We start from the raw sequence: 17,044 nt of genomic DNA on the forward strand, positions 1-17,044 counted from the left end.
ATTTCTTTTTAACATACAACTACATTTAAAATTGTGGTTGTGACAGGATAAAAGATGAATAAAAGACCTTTAAGAGGTATAAATTCTACAGTGGCCTTTTTTGACTCCACACTTGTACTACAGCTCAGTTTAAAGCTGCTGTGAAGGTGGAACCCAGATCCCCAGCGTACAGCTTCTGCTTAGAAAACCAGTCACAACTGGATGCTGTCGTTCTGAGTTCATAAACAAAATATTTTGTCTCGTTATATTTATTAATAATGATTGCTTATTAATGAGTGATTTCCAGAGTGAGAGTGATGAGCTATGATCCAACTGGCAGGCTTCCCAGCTGCTGATGTCTGGATCCTTCAGAGGAGGCCAGAACCCCAAAACTGCTCAGTTTTTTCTATCAGCTGAAGTTTGTTTCAGATTGAGCACTAAAACCGAATTATGAAAAGCATTAGCATGGACCTGATTGTATCTTTATAGAAGTGGACCATGGTTAAACTTCTGAAATAAGATGCATGTTTGAGAACACAACCGAGCCAAAGGATCTGTTGTGGCCGTGATGGAGAGCAGCTTCTGGAGCTTCAGGTCTCATGCTTTTGGTTAGATTGTGATCTCTGACTGGTTGCTCTCCTGATGTCCACTCAGGTTTATTCTTCCATTTGCTTTCACTTCTGGTTCCATTCTGGTAAATTATTAAATGGCTCTGTTCCAAACTATTACCAGAGTCAACATTAGCTACAGGAACAGCAGTTTTCCTTTTTTTTAAATTTATTTTTACTCCTGCATTAATTCCCAGAGTTGTGACTTGTTAACTGAGACTATATTTTGGTTCAGTGATAATGAGAGAAATGATCTGAAATGATCTTTGAGTCACAAACCAAAAAAAAAAAAAGAAGAAGAATGGATAAAAGAAAACAGGCAAAGGTGTTTGTAGCTTCAGAGTTGCCATTGCTTGGACGGATCTTGGGTTGAGCCGTCCCTCAGAGGGGGGCGGCAGACGCTGTTGCTCTGACACAGAGACGCACAGCCACGGCTGATGGAAGCCTAACGAGGCAGTCTGCTTGTTAGCTGCTAATTGAGCGGTCAGAGCCAATACTGGAGTGCGCCATCTGTTTGTCACAGAGGAACATCTTGTCGCTTCACGCCCATCAGTGAGCCCCCTTCTCTCTCTGTGGTGTGATATTAATAGCTCGTGCCCACAGAGAAAAATCAAGAAAGAAACTTAAGTAAAGTGATGAAGGGAGGAGGGTCAATGAAAGGTCTGCAGACGAGGATTCTGACACATTTAAACCCACTAGGAAGCAGCCTGCCAATGAGACCATAAATATATTTTCTAAAAATAACTTTTTTCAAATTTTTTGTCATTTTCGTAACTTTTATTTTCAATTTACTTGAAGGTAATGTTGTAAAGCTGTTTTTGTATTTCTCAACATTTTCCTTGCTATGCCAGTGTTCTGCAGCCTACTGTACTTCCTTCTCTTTTTGTGCAGATTGCTCTTTTATATAAAAGGTGTTTTAATGTGTAACATAGCAAAAGAACACTGATCTTTATTTCAGTGTCACTCCTTGCCAAAGCTTTGGGTGGTCAGTTCAGAGAGACTCGACAGATCCCAGGACCCTGGTCTCTGCCAACACCAGAACTGTTTTTGTCAGTTTGGTGAATTGGTTGTGAAAAATCAGGGTAGATGTGGTTAGTCTGAATGGAAACATGACAAAAGCTGCTCAGCAATTATAAGACCGGTTTGTTGGCTCTGATTCCAAATAAGGCCTGTCTATTGATGATTGAGTAGGAAGAAAGTCATTTTCAGCAAGTTATTTTATTTTAAAGTATAAATAAATATGTATTTTTTGAATGACCTCCCCTCTGTTATCTCCTGGGAGACAATCAGAGCCCAACTTGTTCCAACAGTAAATGTAAATCTACCAGATATGTGAATGATTCTGTGCAGACATACTCAGCACAGTTAGCTGGGACCAACAGAACATGGACAGGCGTGTGCAGGTGTGTGTTCTCAGCATCTGCAGACCAAGCAGATTCCCTGCCAAGTTTCCCAGGAAGGATTTATCAGCCAAAAGAAGAACATGCATGAAAACCAACTGACAATATGAATATGGCGTTAGCTTTCAGGATGTGTCTTAATATTGCAATGTCTGGTTGAGTTTTGGTCTTCAGAGGGAACCAACTGTTCTGAAGGTGAAACAGTTTCTCTGCTGCTCATCTTCCTTCCTGGGTCACCGGTCGCTTGGCACTGAGCCACGGCTGTCAGCCAGAGGGAGCTCACTGTGTGTGTGTGTGGGGGTGTGTGTGTGTGTGTGTGGAACCAGCTCAGTGGAGGTGCTAATTTGTTAATGTTTTTCAGTGCAGAATCTTAATTAGTGTTGTAAGCTTCATGCCTAATTTAGTGATTACACACCAGATAAATGAACTAATGTAAATCTCAGGATCTTCAAATTGTTCCACACCTTTCAGCCTTTCCTTACATATTCTTCATAAACCTGTAGAGAGGTAATAACTTTTACGTCAACCTGTTGTTTCATAATCTAAGAGTTTTTTTTCTGCCTACAGTCCATATACCAATTGACTCTGTCCACTAGTCCATTAGTACATAGGCAGAGTCAACTTTTTTCTCATTTTGGTTATGTATAATACATTTTAAATGATACAATTCAGATCAAGTGCAGACTTTCAGCTTTAGCTCAGTAGGTTGAACTAAAACTTGCATACAAATGTGATGAACTAAATGTTTTTATAATACAATCACTTCATCTCAGGGCGTCAAAAGTTTTCTCTCCTACAAGCCCATAGGACAACTCCTGCAAATCCTCCATTACATGGTTTTCAAAAAGAGGCTACACTATTGGAGTTCAATTGATCAGTGTAAGCCCCGCCCCTTGGCTTTGATCTCCGCGTTTGATGGATAAAATTACTTCATGGTGATGCTTCAGGAGCAGGAACAATGAATCTACATTTATGTAATTATCTGCATCAGCTTGTTTAAGTTTGCATTTTAATAATTTAGTGAGATATTTAATGCATTGTTTGTTAAATTAATTAAACAATTATTTATTTATTTGCATATTTAATCAAAAATTTAAGGATGTATTTATTTAATTTTGTCTTTTAACTCTGTACTTTATTTCCTCATATATTGTGCAATCTGTTAGTTCAACCCACTGAATCAAAGCTGAAGGTCTGCACTTCAACTGCGTCTGAGTTGTTTCATTTAAAGCCCATTGTGGTAATATACAAAACTCTGTCCAAATATTTCTGGTAGTGCATGGAGCAGTAGGTTAATTGTCATGCTTGTCCTCAGGGCTGGTTCAGTCCCGGCCAGGTGTTTGTCCTGGATGAGTACTGCGCTCGGTACGGGGTTCGAGGCTGCCACCGCCACCTGAGCTACCTGAAGGATCTCATGGACTACGCCGAGAACAGCGTGCTGGTTGACCCCATGCTGCTACATTACAGCTATGCTTTCTGTGCCTCACATATCCACGGAAACAGGTACCCAAGCATTATCATGACAGAATAACTTTCTTCAGGGTGTCGTCTACCACATCAGACACAAACGTTTGATTCCCAGTTACCCCAAGAGTGTGGGACTTCCTGCTACTGTCCTAATTTTTTCAGTTGTTGGCCATAGTTTTTGGACGGCCCTGGGCTACTTTGAGTTGGTTAAGAAAAAAAAAAACTGAGCAAGTAATGATCATATGTGAGGTTCTTCAAAGCTCCACTCTTTGGCCATTTTTGTTTTTCCCAATATTTCACTTCTATCTAATGGGTGTGAGAAAATCATTGTGGTTAGTTAAGTACAAGTTCATTATTCATACTGAGGACTGTTTGCATGAGGTCAGTTACTACTGATGTTAAAAGGTGACATCTTTGTACAAAAGGAAAAGTGCTGAGTTCACTGTACACAACCTTAACACCACAACTTGGACTGCAATATATATTAGCTAATTATAAATACCATTCATTCAGGCTCTTCATGCCACTAACATTGTCACTAATGTTTTGAAGTGTTTTATGGAAGCATTAGGATATTACAGTTGAATTGTTTCCTTACCAAAAGAGCAGATCTATTCTTATATATCCAGAATTTGGTAGATACTATAGTTACATATACTCAATTACATTTACTTGAGTAACATTTTAGAAAAATGTACTTTTAGGAGTATTTTTGCTATGCTGCATGTTCTACTTTTACTTGAGTAATTTTATCTAGTCTTACAAGAGTAAAATTTCTGGATTCTCTACCCACTCAATGAAGAACAAACAGGTTTTAACCAAAAATTCACTAGACACAGACACACACCTGCAGTTTTTGTTACAGTTTCATAAGTTTTATGTTGAAAGAAACTGATTTGGAAAAAATTTATTTTGCCTGACTGTTATTTTTTTTGTTATATGAAATATAAATATATAAATATAACTTTTCGTCCTTAATATACAAAATTTCCACTTTACTTTATATTTTGGTCTGTCTGATTATGTAAATTTTACATATTGAATGATTGATCATTTGATCAGTTCCTGAGCAATTGAGTAGACTTTTTTACCAAATACTTTTTTCTTTTACTTGAGTAAAAATATATTGAAGTAGTGCTACTCTTACTTGAGTATAATTTTTGGGTTCTCTGCCCACCACTGCATATATGATGAGTTTTTATTTTGGATCATCTGCCATCTCTGATCTGTTTTTCTGTTCAACACATAATAAAAATACATAATAAGATTTTAGGACTTTTTTAGTTGTATGTTTGCTTATCAGAAGTCACAGTGTCACCATGACAATCATCAATTTTATATTTTATGTTGTCCTATAACATGCAGCCTTATTGCGCAATTAAAATACAAAGGCGCTATATGGAGGTTTTATAGTAGCATGTTTCCATCCATGTGAAGGAAGTTTGGGTAACACATTGAAAACCTGCATAATGCAGATAATACAACATATAGTTTTGAACTGGACTGAAATCAAGTTAAGTAGCTGAGATTATACTAATCAAGACCTTATTTAAGTCTAAAACTTAAAGAAAACAAATCCTTGTTGTGAATTGGACTACAAGTCTGTGTTCAAATTAAAGTTCCCACAATTCTGATGCCATGTATAGTTTGCATTCAAAACTATGATGTCATTTCACCAAATGCTCACAGGAACTTTTTTGGTTCACCAATAAAGTGAATTAGGGCCTGTTAACATGGAGCGGGTTTTCAGTGAAACCGAAACCTCTTAGTTGAGATCCAGCCTCTCTCTTACACTCCAGGTCTCAGAGTGGATCTTTTCTGTATGGAACATCCCTGGCAGAGGTGCGATGTACAGATGTGAAAGCACACATCTACAGGACTCACGGCTGCAGAGTTTGCTCTACGCATGCATGGGCAGAAAACAACAAAACCATGCATTGTGCTGTGAGCTGCTTGACTCGTTCAGTTAGACTCATCCTTTCATACGGATTATCCGTGTGTCATAGAGATGACCTTTGAGGTTAATACAGATATCACAGTGACTTGTGAGGTCAAAGTGATTTGACGACATACTAAAACCACAGTGCCATCTAGTGCCCTGGCATGACAACTACAGGTGTCTTGGCGGTCGTCTAAACAGTGATTCTGTGTCTAAACGTTGAACTACTCTCCAATCAACATCCAAAAATACAATCGTTTTACAGCCAGCATATGAGCACAGCCTGACTTTAGACTTCTGTTTATATGATGGCAAAATACAATATAAATTGCAGTAATGAATAAAATCAGTTCTTAGAAGAACTTTACTTTTAGAAAATGCATGGTAGCTCTGAAATTAACAAAGTGCCCAGTACAAAGTTACAGTGGTTGCTTTTCACATTGTTTAACATCATTTCTTCTGCTTGAATCTCCTCTTCACTTCCTGCTCCCCTCTGCTCTTAACAAGCAGGTAATTACTGATATATGTGCTTTCTCTCTTTGTTGACTCATTTAGTCAATTAGAAAGTGTAATGATTAGCTTCTTCAGTTAATCATTAGATATTACCCGACGCGGGGCGGGAGGGATTACTGGAACTGGCTTTTTGTCAGTTGGAGCTCTAATTTGAATAAATGTTCATTCAGGACTCGCCTGAGTGGGTGTAGAAGGGGGGCACAGAGATTTTGGATTGCTGGCAGGCGTAATGGTGACAAGAAAAAAGAATTAATTGTAGAAATGCAAAACTCCCTGGAGGGTTCTTTTGAGAGGAGAAACAGAATGAACCACTGAAGAAAACTTGTCAAATGCATTCAGGCAATATTATACTATACTTGTGTGTAATTCTCTGTTTGGTTCCAAAACTTAGTAGCCATCATGATTAATTGTTAATCATTTCAATTAGCTTTGTAGTAAGTAATATTCACATAAGTGTAGATGCAAAAACCTTTTTACAGTTCTAATAGTGACCACAATGCAGCTTGCTGGTTCTGCTCTTAGGAGAAATTTAGTCTCTTTTAAGAAGTCAGGTTATATTTTGTGAGTAGATTACAGTTATAGCTACCGATACACTGATGCCCCTAACAGTTATTTAAATGACCAAAATTTAGCTCAATTTTCATTGGTCAGTTTACTAACCAGTAGTTGATTGGATTGAAAAACCAGATGGTGCTAAACTTTCTCCCTGATGTATCAGGACACATGTAGAAACTTGGACTAGTGGGGCATTTTCTGTTCAACTACCGCAATTTCCATACTATAAGCTGCTCCTTTTTCAGACACTTTGAAGACTGCGGTGCGGCGAATATCCAACTTTTTACCAAGAAAAGGTGGGCTGCTATGTGACAAAGAGATAGATCAATGTGTTATTGAGAGCGACAACCATAGAGAGACTGAGGAAGAGTGTGTGAGAGCAGGGATGCACAAAAACACTGACTGCATCTGACTCACACAAAGCCAGAACAATGCGTTCGACCCACACAAATACAGGCCACATGCATGCCGTGCACATGGCCCACAGAACCCGCAATGTGGCTCCTGACACTCAGTTCTTCCATCCATCCATCCATTTTCTGTTCACCCTTTGTTCTTCACCCACATAAACAGCAAATCTGGCCCACATAAAGCCCAACACATACATTGCTATGGCCTATTTGTTACAAATTTATCTAAATAATAAAAAAGGAAAACAAAGCCTTCCTGTGAGAAGTGAATTCTTTGCTGCCGGTACCGTGGCCCAGGTCCTGAGTCCAGAGGAGGACGAGGTGAAACGGCAACATTTGTTTCATGGCTACTGTTTGTAGCAAACGTTTCAACGAGATCTAGTAGAACAGAATACCAATCAGTGAGTCTGCTGGGAGGAAGGATCTGCTTTAAAGCTCCTGCCTTCATTAAGGATGCAGCAAAATGGAACTGAGAGAGCTCTGCAGGTCAGCAGCAGCTTCATGGAGGGACACACATCCATCAGACACTGTCCATCAGCATGAAGGGACACACTGTTCATCAGACACAGCATAGTGGGATCGTCAAGTTGATTTGTATAGCATATTTCAGAAACTAGGCAGTTCAAAGTGTTTTACATGATAAAAACAAAAGTCAGCAATTGAAACATTAAATTTTTCCAAGTGGCATCGTTACACACTAGAATGTTGATTAATGTTTCATTTATTATGGTTCAAAAGCAACCCAGGTGGATTTTAGTCTAGATTTAAATAATATTAGTGTTTCAACTGATTTGCAATTTTCTGGAAGTTTGTTCCAGATTTGTGGTGCATAGAAGCTGAATGCTGCTTCTCCATGTTTGTTTCTGGGGATGCAGAGCAGAACCAGAACCAGAAAATCTGGGAGGTCTGGAAGGTTGATCTAACAACGACAGATCTTTAATGCATTGTGGTGCTAAGCAGTTCAGTTATTTATAAACTAACATCAGCATTTTAAGGTCTATTTTCTCAATTGAAAGACTTTAGAACTGGGTGGAGTTCTCTTTCTTCCTGGTTTGAGTCAGAACACTAGCAGCAGTGTTTTGGATCAGCTGCAGCTGGAGGATTGATTTTTTTAGGCGGTTCTGTTGCAGAAATCAATGAGACTCAAGATAAACACATTCCCAAAGAAGTTCCAGGAACGATCAGGGTGGCCGATATGTTGTTTTTTTCCTCAAAGTTAGTGGGTGTGGCTTATATTCAGGTGCTCTCAATAATCCAGTAACTAGACTAAGACAACATACTTTAACATACTTACATTTAACTTTTATACCACAGACTGTTGCTCAATAAGCTGCTTCCAAAGATGAAAATAAAAATGAAAACTATACTAATTTGTCTGATCACCTTTTTCTGTGATCATTTTTCTTTTCTTGCTCAGTTTGGGAGGACTGAGGGGTTTTATTTTACAGTTTGCAGAACTGGAAAAGTAGTTCGAAAGCAAGTCACTAAGTTATTTACTGATTTGTTTAAATCCTGTTTTATGAACAAATCAAAAAGACAAAAACCTTCCTGTCATGATCTGTCATGGCCTTTCTGTAGGCCTTCTGCTTAATGTTGTTGTCCTCATTAAGCAAAAGGTCATAACACATTTGTGTTTGCACTTCATTTTGTTCCTTCATTTATGTATTTATGCATAAACCAGCTGTATCAGCTAGTTACTAGTCTTTTTTTTAATTTAACTCGTTTTTACTGTTTTTGTTCTTTGCTCATCATTAGGGTCTGTTAGACTCAACTGTCATGCTTCTTGGTTGTCTGAAGGGAGATTCCACTGATCACTATTAGTTTATTAAAGGCTGTTATTTGAAAGCATGAAGAGTTTGGAGCTGATCAGCTAAATGTGAGTGAGCGTGCTGCAGGGTGGAGGTTTGAGGAGGTGGCTGCATTTGAACTGAAGCCAGGGTTAAAGGAGCGTTATGGGAGCCAGGAGAAGCTGCTCTCCTCCCTCTCACATGTCAAGTCAGATCTTCTGTTTTCTGGACCGTCCACAGCACACAGACACAGGATGTGACAGGGGTTTAACCTCCCCCAGCCCTGCACACATCAACTCGCTGCATCCACAGAGGTGATTGGGAGGAGGAAAGTGACGCATAAGATCACCTGCCACTCAGCATCTCCTCCGTTCTGCACCTCTTAAGGTGAAGTGGCATCCATACCCAGCACTGTGCCACAGCGCACGCCGAGCCTCGCTGCTGACGGCTCCAATCAGCTGCCATCTGCAACAAACAGCCAAAGGGCTTGATGGAACCCGCAGGAGGATACGGTTCTTATCATTTACACTCCAGCACCAACCAATGTAAACACACCAACAGAAGTCTGCGTAGACGCTGACTGTCAGGCTGACAGCCCCCCCACCCAGAGTCCCCTGAGCTGCTTGCTGACAGCAGCCTCGCCTACAACATGATCGCTTCATTTAGCAGCAACAATGTGTCTGATCCTCAACAAGCTGTCGCTCCCCGCTCTGCTGTGAGAGCTAACAAACCAAACATTGCGCTGTGCCGTGTTTCTCTGAGCTCCGGCCGCTCTGCCTCTGGCTTTCTGCCAGCCGGCTCCCTCTGCTATTTATTTTCCGATGTAATTCGATTGCTGGGAGGTGAAGGCTGCTTCTCATTTGGGGCACAAATTGAGTTTCATGTATCATTTTGAAAGCTCTTCATGAGCTCTTTTTTTTTCATGGAAAAGTGTTCGTCTTCCAACCAATTGTTTGGAGTAACCACCGTCACACCTTGATGAGGAGAGTTCTCTAAGCTTTTGTTTTCATTCTTTCTTTGTCTGGGTTTCCATGGCTTCTAGGAAAACTTCATAAAATGACTTGTCAAACCTTTTTTAAATGTGATTGCTTGACTTGTTTTGTCCTCGACAACATTTAGTCACCTATTAAAAGCTCAATGAGGCTTTCCGCTCCATGGGGATTTAGTCAGAAAAAACATTGCTGTAGCTTATTATTTACAACAAAATTAACAGAAAAATAGAAATAAGAAATGAAAGCTCTCTACATTTTCAGTTTTTATACTCTCTGAAATTATTGTAGGTTGATGAGTCATTTTTTTCCCTGAATTTCTGTTGCTGGCATCACTTTCCAAGCTAAACTGGAAAGTGAAACTGAAGCAACATTTGGCTATTAGCATGTGTGGGTGTGGACTGGCCCAAGCAAACAGTATGCTGGGAAACATCCTCTTGGAAAGTGGATCCACAGTTCAGTTATGTATTTACATTAAATATGTGGTGATGCTGTTGGATTCATTTAAAGTGAATTTGAACAGATTTTGCTGCATTAACTTGAACAGTCACTTTGAATCTGTTCTGGTTTAGAATGGGGGAGGGCTGTAAAACAGATCAGTCAGTTTTCAGTTTTACATCCGACCCTGGGCCTCAGACTGATCATTTGAGGAGCAGGAACAACCGGGATTACAGGACAGCTGGCTTTAACTGCGAGGGCCCGGTGCCTGAGGCCCAGGGCCCGAGGCCGAGGCTGGAGTTGGGGTCGGGCCTCCATCTACCAAGCTCTTCTCACTGATCGCACACCCATCATGTTTTTATTTGTCAGTCACGTGGGGGTGGGAGGTTGGGTGTTACAGAGCAAATCAAGCTACTTCCACATGAAAACCAGAATACACACACACACACTTCCCACATCCCCTCGGGATTAAGCAGCGCTTGTTCAATATGCTCAGGGAGTGGTAACGCACTGACAGATTTTGAGAACAACAGATTTTATAATATGTCCTAACAGGCGCTTAGGTGCAAAAAATCTCTGCTCTCATTATGGAATAAATGAAGAGGAATGATGAAGGTGGCCTCACACAGTCGCCCATCCAAACACAAGCTTTCCAGGCCTAATTTGTTACATTTTGCTAGATGTATTTCAGAAATATGTTTTAATGAATAGCCAATCACATCCTTTTTCTCAAAGTTGAAATATTTTCTGTATATATGAGTTGCTGTACTGTTCCACTGAAAGTGATCATTTTATTCAGTTTGGCATTTTATCTGGATTTTTCTTTTCAGCTAAATTTCCGTTGTTTATAATCCAATGTATAATCACAAACCTTTAATGTATGTTTTTCCTGACAGATTGCTTTGACAGAAGCAGATTTAACACAGCAAGTACATTTATAGATAAGTAAAACAATTTTGAATGGCCATGTTGCAGAAACACTGCTGTGTTCTTCAGCATAAAGCTAAAGAATAAATGTGCTGTTGCCATGTTTGGGTGGATGAAGAATCTCATCAATTCACCTGACTGTGTTCCAAACTTCCTGCTGCATTTTTTGTCCCGCTATTAGTTTCGATTTTGGCTAGTTGGGAACACATGAACAGAAGCTGAGCACTGTTGTTGGTACTCAAGGTGCCATGGTCAGAGGCTGAACCACTGAAGGCTTTTATAAGAACAACTCATTAAAAGACAACCTCTGTGCGTCTCCCCTCCGGCAGCCGCGAGTGCCGTTTAGAGAGGCTGCTTTTCTCTTTCAGCCACGCAGAGAAAGCCCAGAAAGTCAAGGCTGGTTGCTCTGAGTACTGATTGCATTTTTTCCCTTTTTCACCAGAGTGCCTATTCAGACGAAGGCAAGAGGGGAACGGAGGATTTAAAAACATTAATGAAGCATTCTCTTGCTGCCAGCCAGATGGGTTGTGAGGAACGAGATGAGTCGGAGAAGCTCCTTGTTTGATTGGTTGACTCTGAGGTCATGCTGGAATGTGTAGCAGATTGATTGGTTTGTTTGGCGAAAACAAGCTATTCCTTACTTGTAAGAATGAGAATGAAAGTGAAGGCGAAGACGGACCCTGAGCTGTTTGAAATCATTTTGATTATTCCTGTAATCTTTTCTGACTGTTTCTTTTGCTTCTTGATGTTTCAAGCTCTGTGTCTGTATTTCTCAGGATGCATGGCACATCAAAGGCAGTTTGAATGTATAACATTCTCACATAACTCATAATTTAGTGTTGCATAGTCTGCTACCACAATGAAAGCTGACATGTAAGCGCCTCATATATTAATACAGGTTTTTGAGTTTACACACTTTGATTTTTTTAAAGTAGAAAAATATAGATAAAATACAACAGGAGTCAAGCCAAACCAAGGAAACAGAAAGATGTTTCTGTCATGATGGAAAGATTTATTCCTGTTTTTCTTTTTATAAAACACATATTTATTTTTTGTCATCGGCGCCCCCCCCCCCCCCCCCCCCCCCCAATGACATAAACTTGTACAACTCATTTTTAATTAAAGTATCAATAATAATAAATGTACATATACTGTATGTGAATAAATTGCTGCCTACAGGGCAATTATAAAAGAATGAAACAGAAAACAGGGCAGTATTTCATAATTTAATGTATAAGAGAGCCAAAGAGCCTCTTCTGTTAGCCTTTCCTGTATCTGTCCCTACGACAGCGGAGCTGGAGCAGTCTACGTGAGAAGGTGCTCCGCTGTCTGTCCACTATGTGGTGGAGAGGGTGCTGTTTATTGTGGGTGCTGTATATGGGACAATACTCTGTCCCATATTGGTTCAATACGGGACAGAGACAACAACCACCTGTCATTTTAGGCTAGCTTAAGCTAACTTGAATATTTACAACTCTCTTGTTGATACACTGACGTTACTTAGTGTATCGTTACTTTCAACCACTTTGAAAAGCTTTTCTTTGTCTCTCCAACATCTTTATCCTTCCCCCTCTTCTGTTTTCTGTTTTGTGCCCTGGAGGTTTATCTGCCGCCCCATCTTTAGCTCCCTGTTGTCGAGTGCATTACTACAATTCAAATTTAAAAGAAAAATAAACGCGCCTCAGCGCATTGTCGGAGGGACGCTGCCCACGCTACCTGTATGGGAGGGGAGAATGGCGCCTAATCAGTGCTGTTCCTCTGTTATTGATTATTTCATACACAAACAGCTGTTAAGTACTTAAAATGCTGACTAGAAAAAAAAATTCCCCACATCGTTTTTGCGCCCCCTCTACTGCAGCGCCCCTATGCGTTGCATACCCTGCATACCCATTTTTTGCGCCACTGGTGATGCTTATGCACCGGGTGCTTGGTCTCTACATGGCGAAGCAGTTTGAAGCTTCATTCCCTCATTGGCGAACCGGACGCCACATATCATGCAGACCGGGCTTGGAATGTGGGAATCACCTACCGGGATAAATCCTTTGTCCTGTCTCTTCTCTGGGCCTTTTCCCCTTTCCAAAGAAACCTTCTAAATACATCTGATCTGTTTCTTACTCATTTTGCTGTTGTGGGCTCAATGTTGGCGTGCAAGACGTAACTGAGAGAATCCGGTTAAAGGATTTTCAAAATAAAAAATCCTCCAGACTCAGATAAAACGGAAATATTTCCGTTTTATGTATTATCTGGTCCGCGGGGACGACTGCAGTAGAGCACCTTTGGGATGTGGTGGAATGGGAGATTCGCATCATGGATGTGTAGGAACTGCGTGATGCTATCATGTCAATATGGACAAGACTTTCTGAGGAATGTTTACAGGACCTTGATGAATCTATGCCACGAAACAGCATAGCACAGAGCAAGGAGAGGGGGGATGAGCAGCCACATGAGATTGTGATTGACAGCGCTAAAACTCTCCTGCCTCTGATTAGTTGTTTCTAGATAGCACTGGGAGAAAGCAGATGAAATAAAATTTTCACAGGGTGGCAGATTCAGCTGATGGTGTGCTGTTTGTCTCCTCAGGCCTGATGGGACGGGGACAGTGACTGTAGAGGAGAAGGAGCAGTTTGAGGCCGTCAGACATCGTCTCATTGTTCTATTGGAGAACCAGATAACACACTTCAGGTATGAACATTCACACAACAGAAACAAGGTTGCAGTTCTTTCTAAAAGGATTTTCAGATTTTCTTCCTAAAGCCTAAAGCTGACGGATGCTCTGAGAGCAGGAACATTTCCACAATTTTAAGGGACATGTGGTTGAACTATGACGTGCACAAAGTTGTGGTGGCAGCATATAAGGGTCCCAGGTGCAGTATGGGGGAGCAGGGGAGCTGTGGGGATTGCCACTGTACTGAAAATTTTAACCAGGAGCTCTGAAAATCACACCTGGGAGTGGTAGCTTTGTGCTAGCATGGTGCAAGCTTTAATCAGATTGCTCCATCCTGACAGCTGAAGAAAGTGGTGGTGCGATCATGGACTAGGACTGCTGATCCACACAGCATGGTGGGGACACATTGTAGCTTCTCAGGGAATGAAAAAAAAATGTCAGGAAAACAAAACTACTTAGCAATCACTAAAAGCTTAGCAGGGTCATGATTGTTTGCACACTGAAGGAGGTTTTCCATTTTCTAAGGGTTTCTGAAAGTTCTGCGAGGTTGCATCGACTCCACATCCACGTTTTATGTGTTTTGTTATGTGTGTGTGATTTCAGGAACTGATGGTTTGACGGGACACCCCTTTATTTCCCACTGTCTGACTGTGAGACAGTCAGACAGTGAGGTGGCACTCCACTGAGGTGGAGTGCCACAGATTAAGGCAATCCCCACAGCTCTAAGACTGTTGGAGGGCTAAATGGTGTTCTAAAAGTAAAAGTGAAACAAAATAATACATGTAGTTTAATTGGGGACTGAGCATCTAATTAAAGTTAAGTAGTTGGCCCAGACACAATGTTTATGGTCTGTGGCCATGGGTCATGTTGGATTTTTTTTTTTTTTAGGCCCAGTCTAAACTCTGCAGCCCTGACTTGTATCTTCAGGTGGTTTTTCAGCAATTCACACCTTGGGACAAAATAACTGAAATGGCACTTTTAGAGACATGTTTGGATTGCCAGGTAATAATGACCCACACGTTGGGCTGAATAGAGGATAGGGCCTATGACTAATGACTAATTACCCAGTTTGTGACCGTGTTAGTATGATTTTTCTGACTACAACTTATAAGCCTGTTTACTCCATTCAAGTTCAGAACTGGAAAAACCTTTTGGATAAGAGTTTAAATGTCTTTAGGATAATAAGAGAGAAGAAGTCCAGTTTTCTTCTACTGAATCATTGAAGATTGTCAGATACTGAATTTGAACAAGGTTACCATGGCTGAAAAACTAGAAAAAAAATTGTAGTAAGCAAATTTCACCCAATTGGCAGCCTCCTCTATGCTGAGCTTCTAAGATCAATATTTTCTTTTGCAAATGTTAGCAGAAGCAGGTAGATGCTGGATTCCATATACCTTTGAAGCAGTTGCAAGTCCTGAATTAGCTTTAGGCAATGTACCTTAAAATCGATAAACGTCCCATTCCTAATTCTGGTACTTTATACTTCATGTCGTACAGGCACTTTTAAAACCATTGGAGTAGTTAGAATTAGCAGGATTAGAGATTGTTATTATTATTATTATTTGTAAGTTTGTATTTGTCTTCTGCATTTCAAAAAACACCGCAGAAAAAAAGCAATCTTTATCTCCTGAGGAAAACTACCTAAAACTTTTAAAATGACCCTCCCAATGACATAAAACAGTGGGGGTATTTTAGTCCCATCAGCGGCACACAACAGGTGCAGGAGATTCATGCTCAGTGGCTGTTGAGACCTCCTAGCATCTGTGTGACCATTCAGCACCGCCATCACTGTGTGAACTCATTGTGAGTGTGGTGTGAAAGCAACAGCCCCAAGACCTTGAGCAACACTCATCTGAATGGACCTGTGCCATTAAATATTCTGAAGCTTAGCACTTTAAACACTTCATGCCTCAGAGGGGCCCTCCATCTGGCCCTGGGGCAGAAAGGAGGGGCCAGTTGAGGGCCTGGGGGGGGGTTTATCAGCGGGAGTCATTACTAACTCACCTCAGCAAGAGGCTAATGGTGGTAAACAATGGCCGAGACAGTGTTGGGATTAGTCTAATGTCCTTCGAGACAAAAGCAGGAGTTCCTCAGTTTGGTTTTGATTAGGCAGAGCACAAAATAATTGAAATAAAATCTTAATTGCAGATTATAATCTTTATTGCCTTTACTTCATATCACTGTTTATACCCCCATTAGATGGTAGTCTACTGATTACATGATTACATATGTTCTCAATTTGCCAACGTTTGCATTGAAAGAAACTAATGGCAGAGGATGTTCTATTTTGGTTCTACTCACATGGCTTCCTGACTATTTTTTTTTTATTTCCTCTGTGCATGTTTTATGGAAACTTTTGAACATTATTGCCTTAATCTGTAGGATCTTTAATTAAGAGATTTTCTACATGTGGAGGTTCTGCAGACAGCTTGAAATGCTCCCCTTCTGCTCCCATGTTTGACAGGGATCCTTTGCATTCTGACATCTGGAATTTGACTAGAAAAGCATGTAGGAACTGAGTACAACATCTGGATTATCTGGAGAACCCTGTTTAGAAAGTTCAAATGGACCGACCCGAAGGCTTTCACACTTTATGTCCATTTCAGACAATGTGATTCAAATTCTGTGGGAACAGTATGATGGGCTCTTCCTGTTCCAACCTGACTCTGCATCAGTGCACAAAGCAAGATCCATAAAGATGAGTGAGTTTTGTGTGGAGTCTTGGTGTCAGCCTGATAAAACACCTCTAGGATAAAGCATGAGCCAGGCTTTCTTGTTTCAGAAACAAGAAACCTTGTTGCAAACCTCTCCAGAGAAGGTAAAGGTGTTAAAATAAATGGGTGTGTTATGCATGTGTGCAATACAATATTTTTGCCAAAATAGTGTTTATGTAAGGGTTGCACAACATATTATGAAAAAATCAGTATCTTCATTAAAGATTTTTAGAAATGAACACTGGGAATACTATATTTATTAAGTTTTTTTTCCTGTTGTCATGAATCCACACTGCATGCCAATAGGCTTCTCAGCCTGTTGGATGGAGTCTTACTGTAGTTGATGGCCACATGTGACACACAATTGTGTGTAAATGTAACTGGGTCTATATTAATAGTTGTATATTTTCACAAAATGTTTTCTTTAACGTATTTGTCCGCTTATACTTTGCTGTCCTTGTGTTCCTCTGTGTCTGCTATAAGGGGTTTGGTCCTCCAGCTCCTCCTTACTTTCTTCTTCTTTTGTTCAGGGTCCTCCAGGACTATTATAAATATTAAGTTATTAATTTCCTCTTTTGTTACTCGTTCCACTGGGGAGAGGCAAGTTTTATAATCCATTGGAATCCTTTCATTTATATTGTTCAAATGTTTAT

The 17,044-nt window shown here is 40.3% G+C and overlaps 1 protein-coding gene across 3 annotated transcripts in view; it reads left to right on the forward strand.

Moving 5' to 3' along the window:
* cadps2 (Ca++-dependent secretion activator 2) overlaps nucleotides 1-17,044 on the forward strand; it is a 146,454-nt gene that overhangs the window by 65,237 nt on the left and 64,173 nt on the right. For all 3 annotated transcript variants that reach the window (XM_032546225.1, XM_032546241.1, XM_032546233.1), the window contains exons 13-14: nucleotides 3,303-3,490; nucleotides 13,593-13,694. In XM_032546225.1, coding sequence (XP_032402116.1) covers nucleotides 3,303-3,490; nucleotides 13,593-13,694 — 290 coding nt within the window. The remainder of the gene's footprint in view (nucleotides 1-3,302; nucleotides 3,491-13,592; nucleotides 13,695-17,044) is intronic.

The sequence above is a fragment of the Xiphophorus hellerii genome, chromosome 2 (genome assembly GCF_003331165.1).
Source record: "Xiphophorus hellerii strain 12219 chromosome 2, Xiphophorus_hellerii-4.1, whole genome shotgun sequence".
Taxonomy (NCBI): domain Eukaryota; kingdom Metazoa; phylum Chordata; class Actinopteri; order Cyprinodontiformes; family Poeciliidae; genus Xiphophorus; species Xiphophorus hellerii.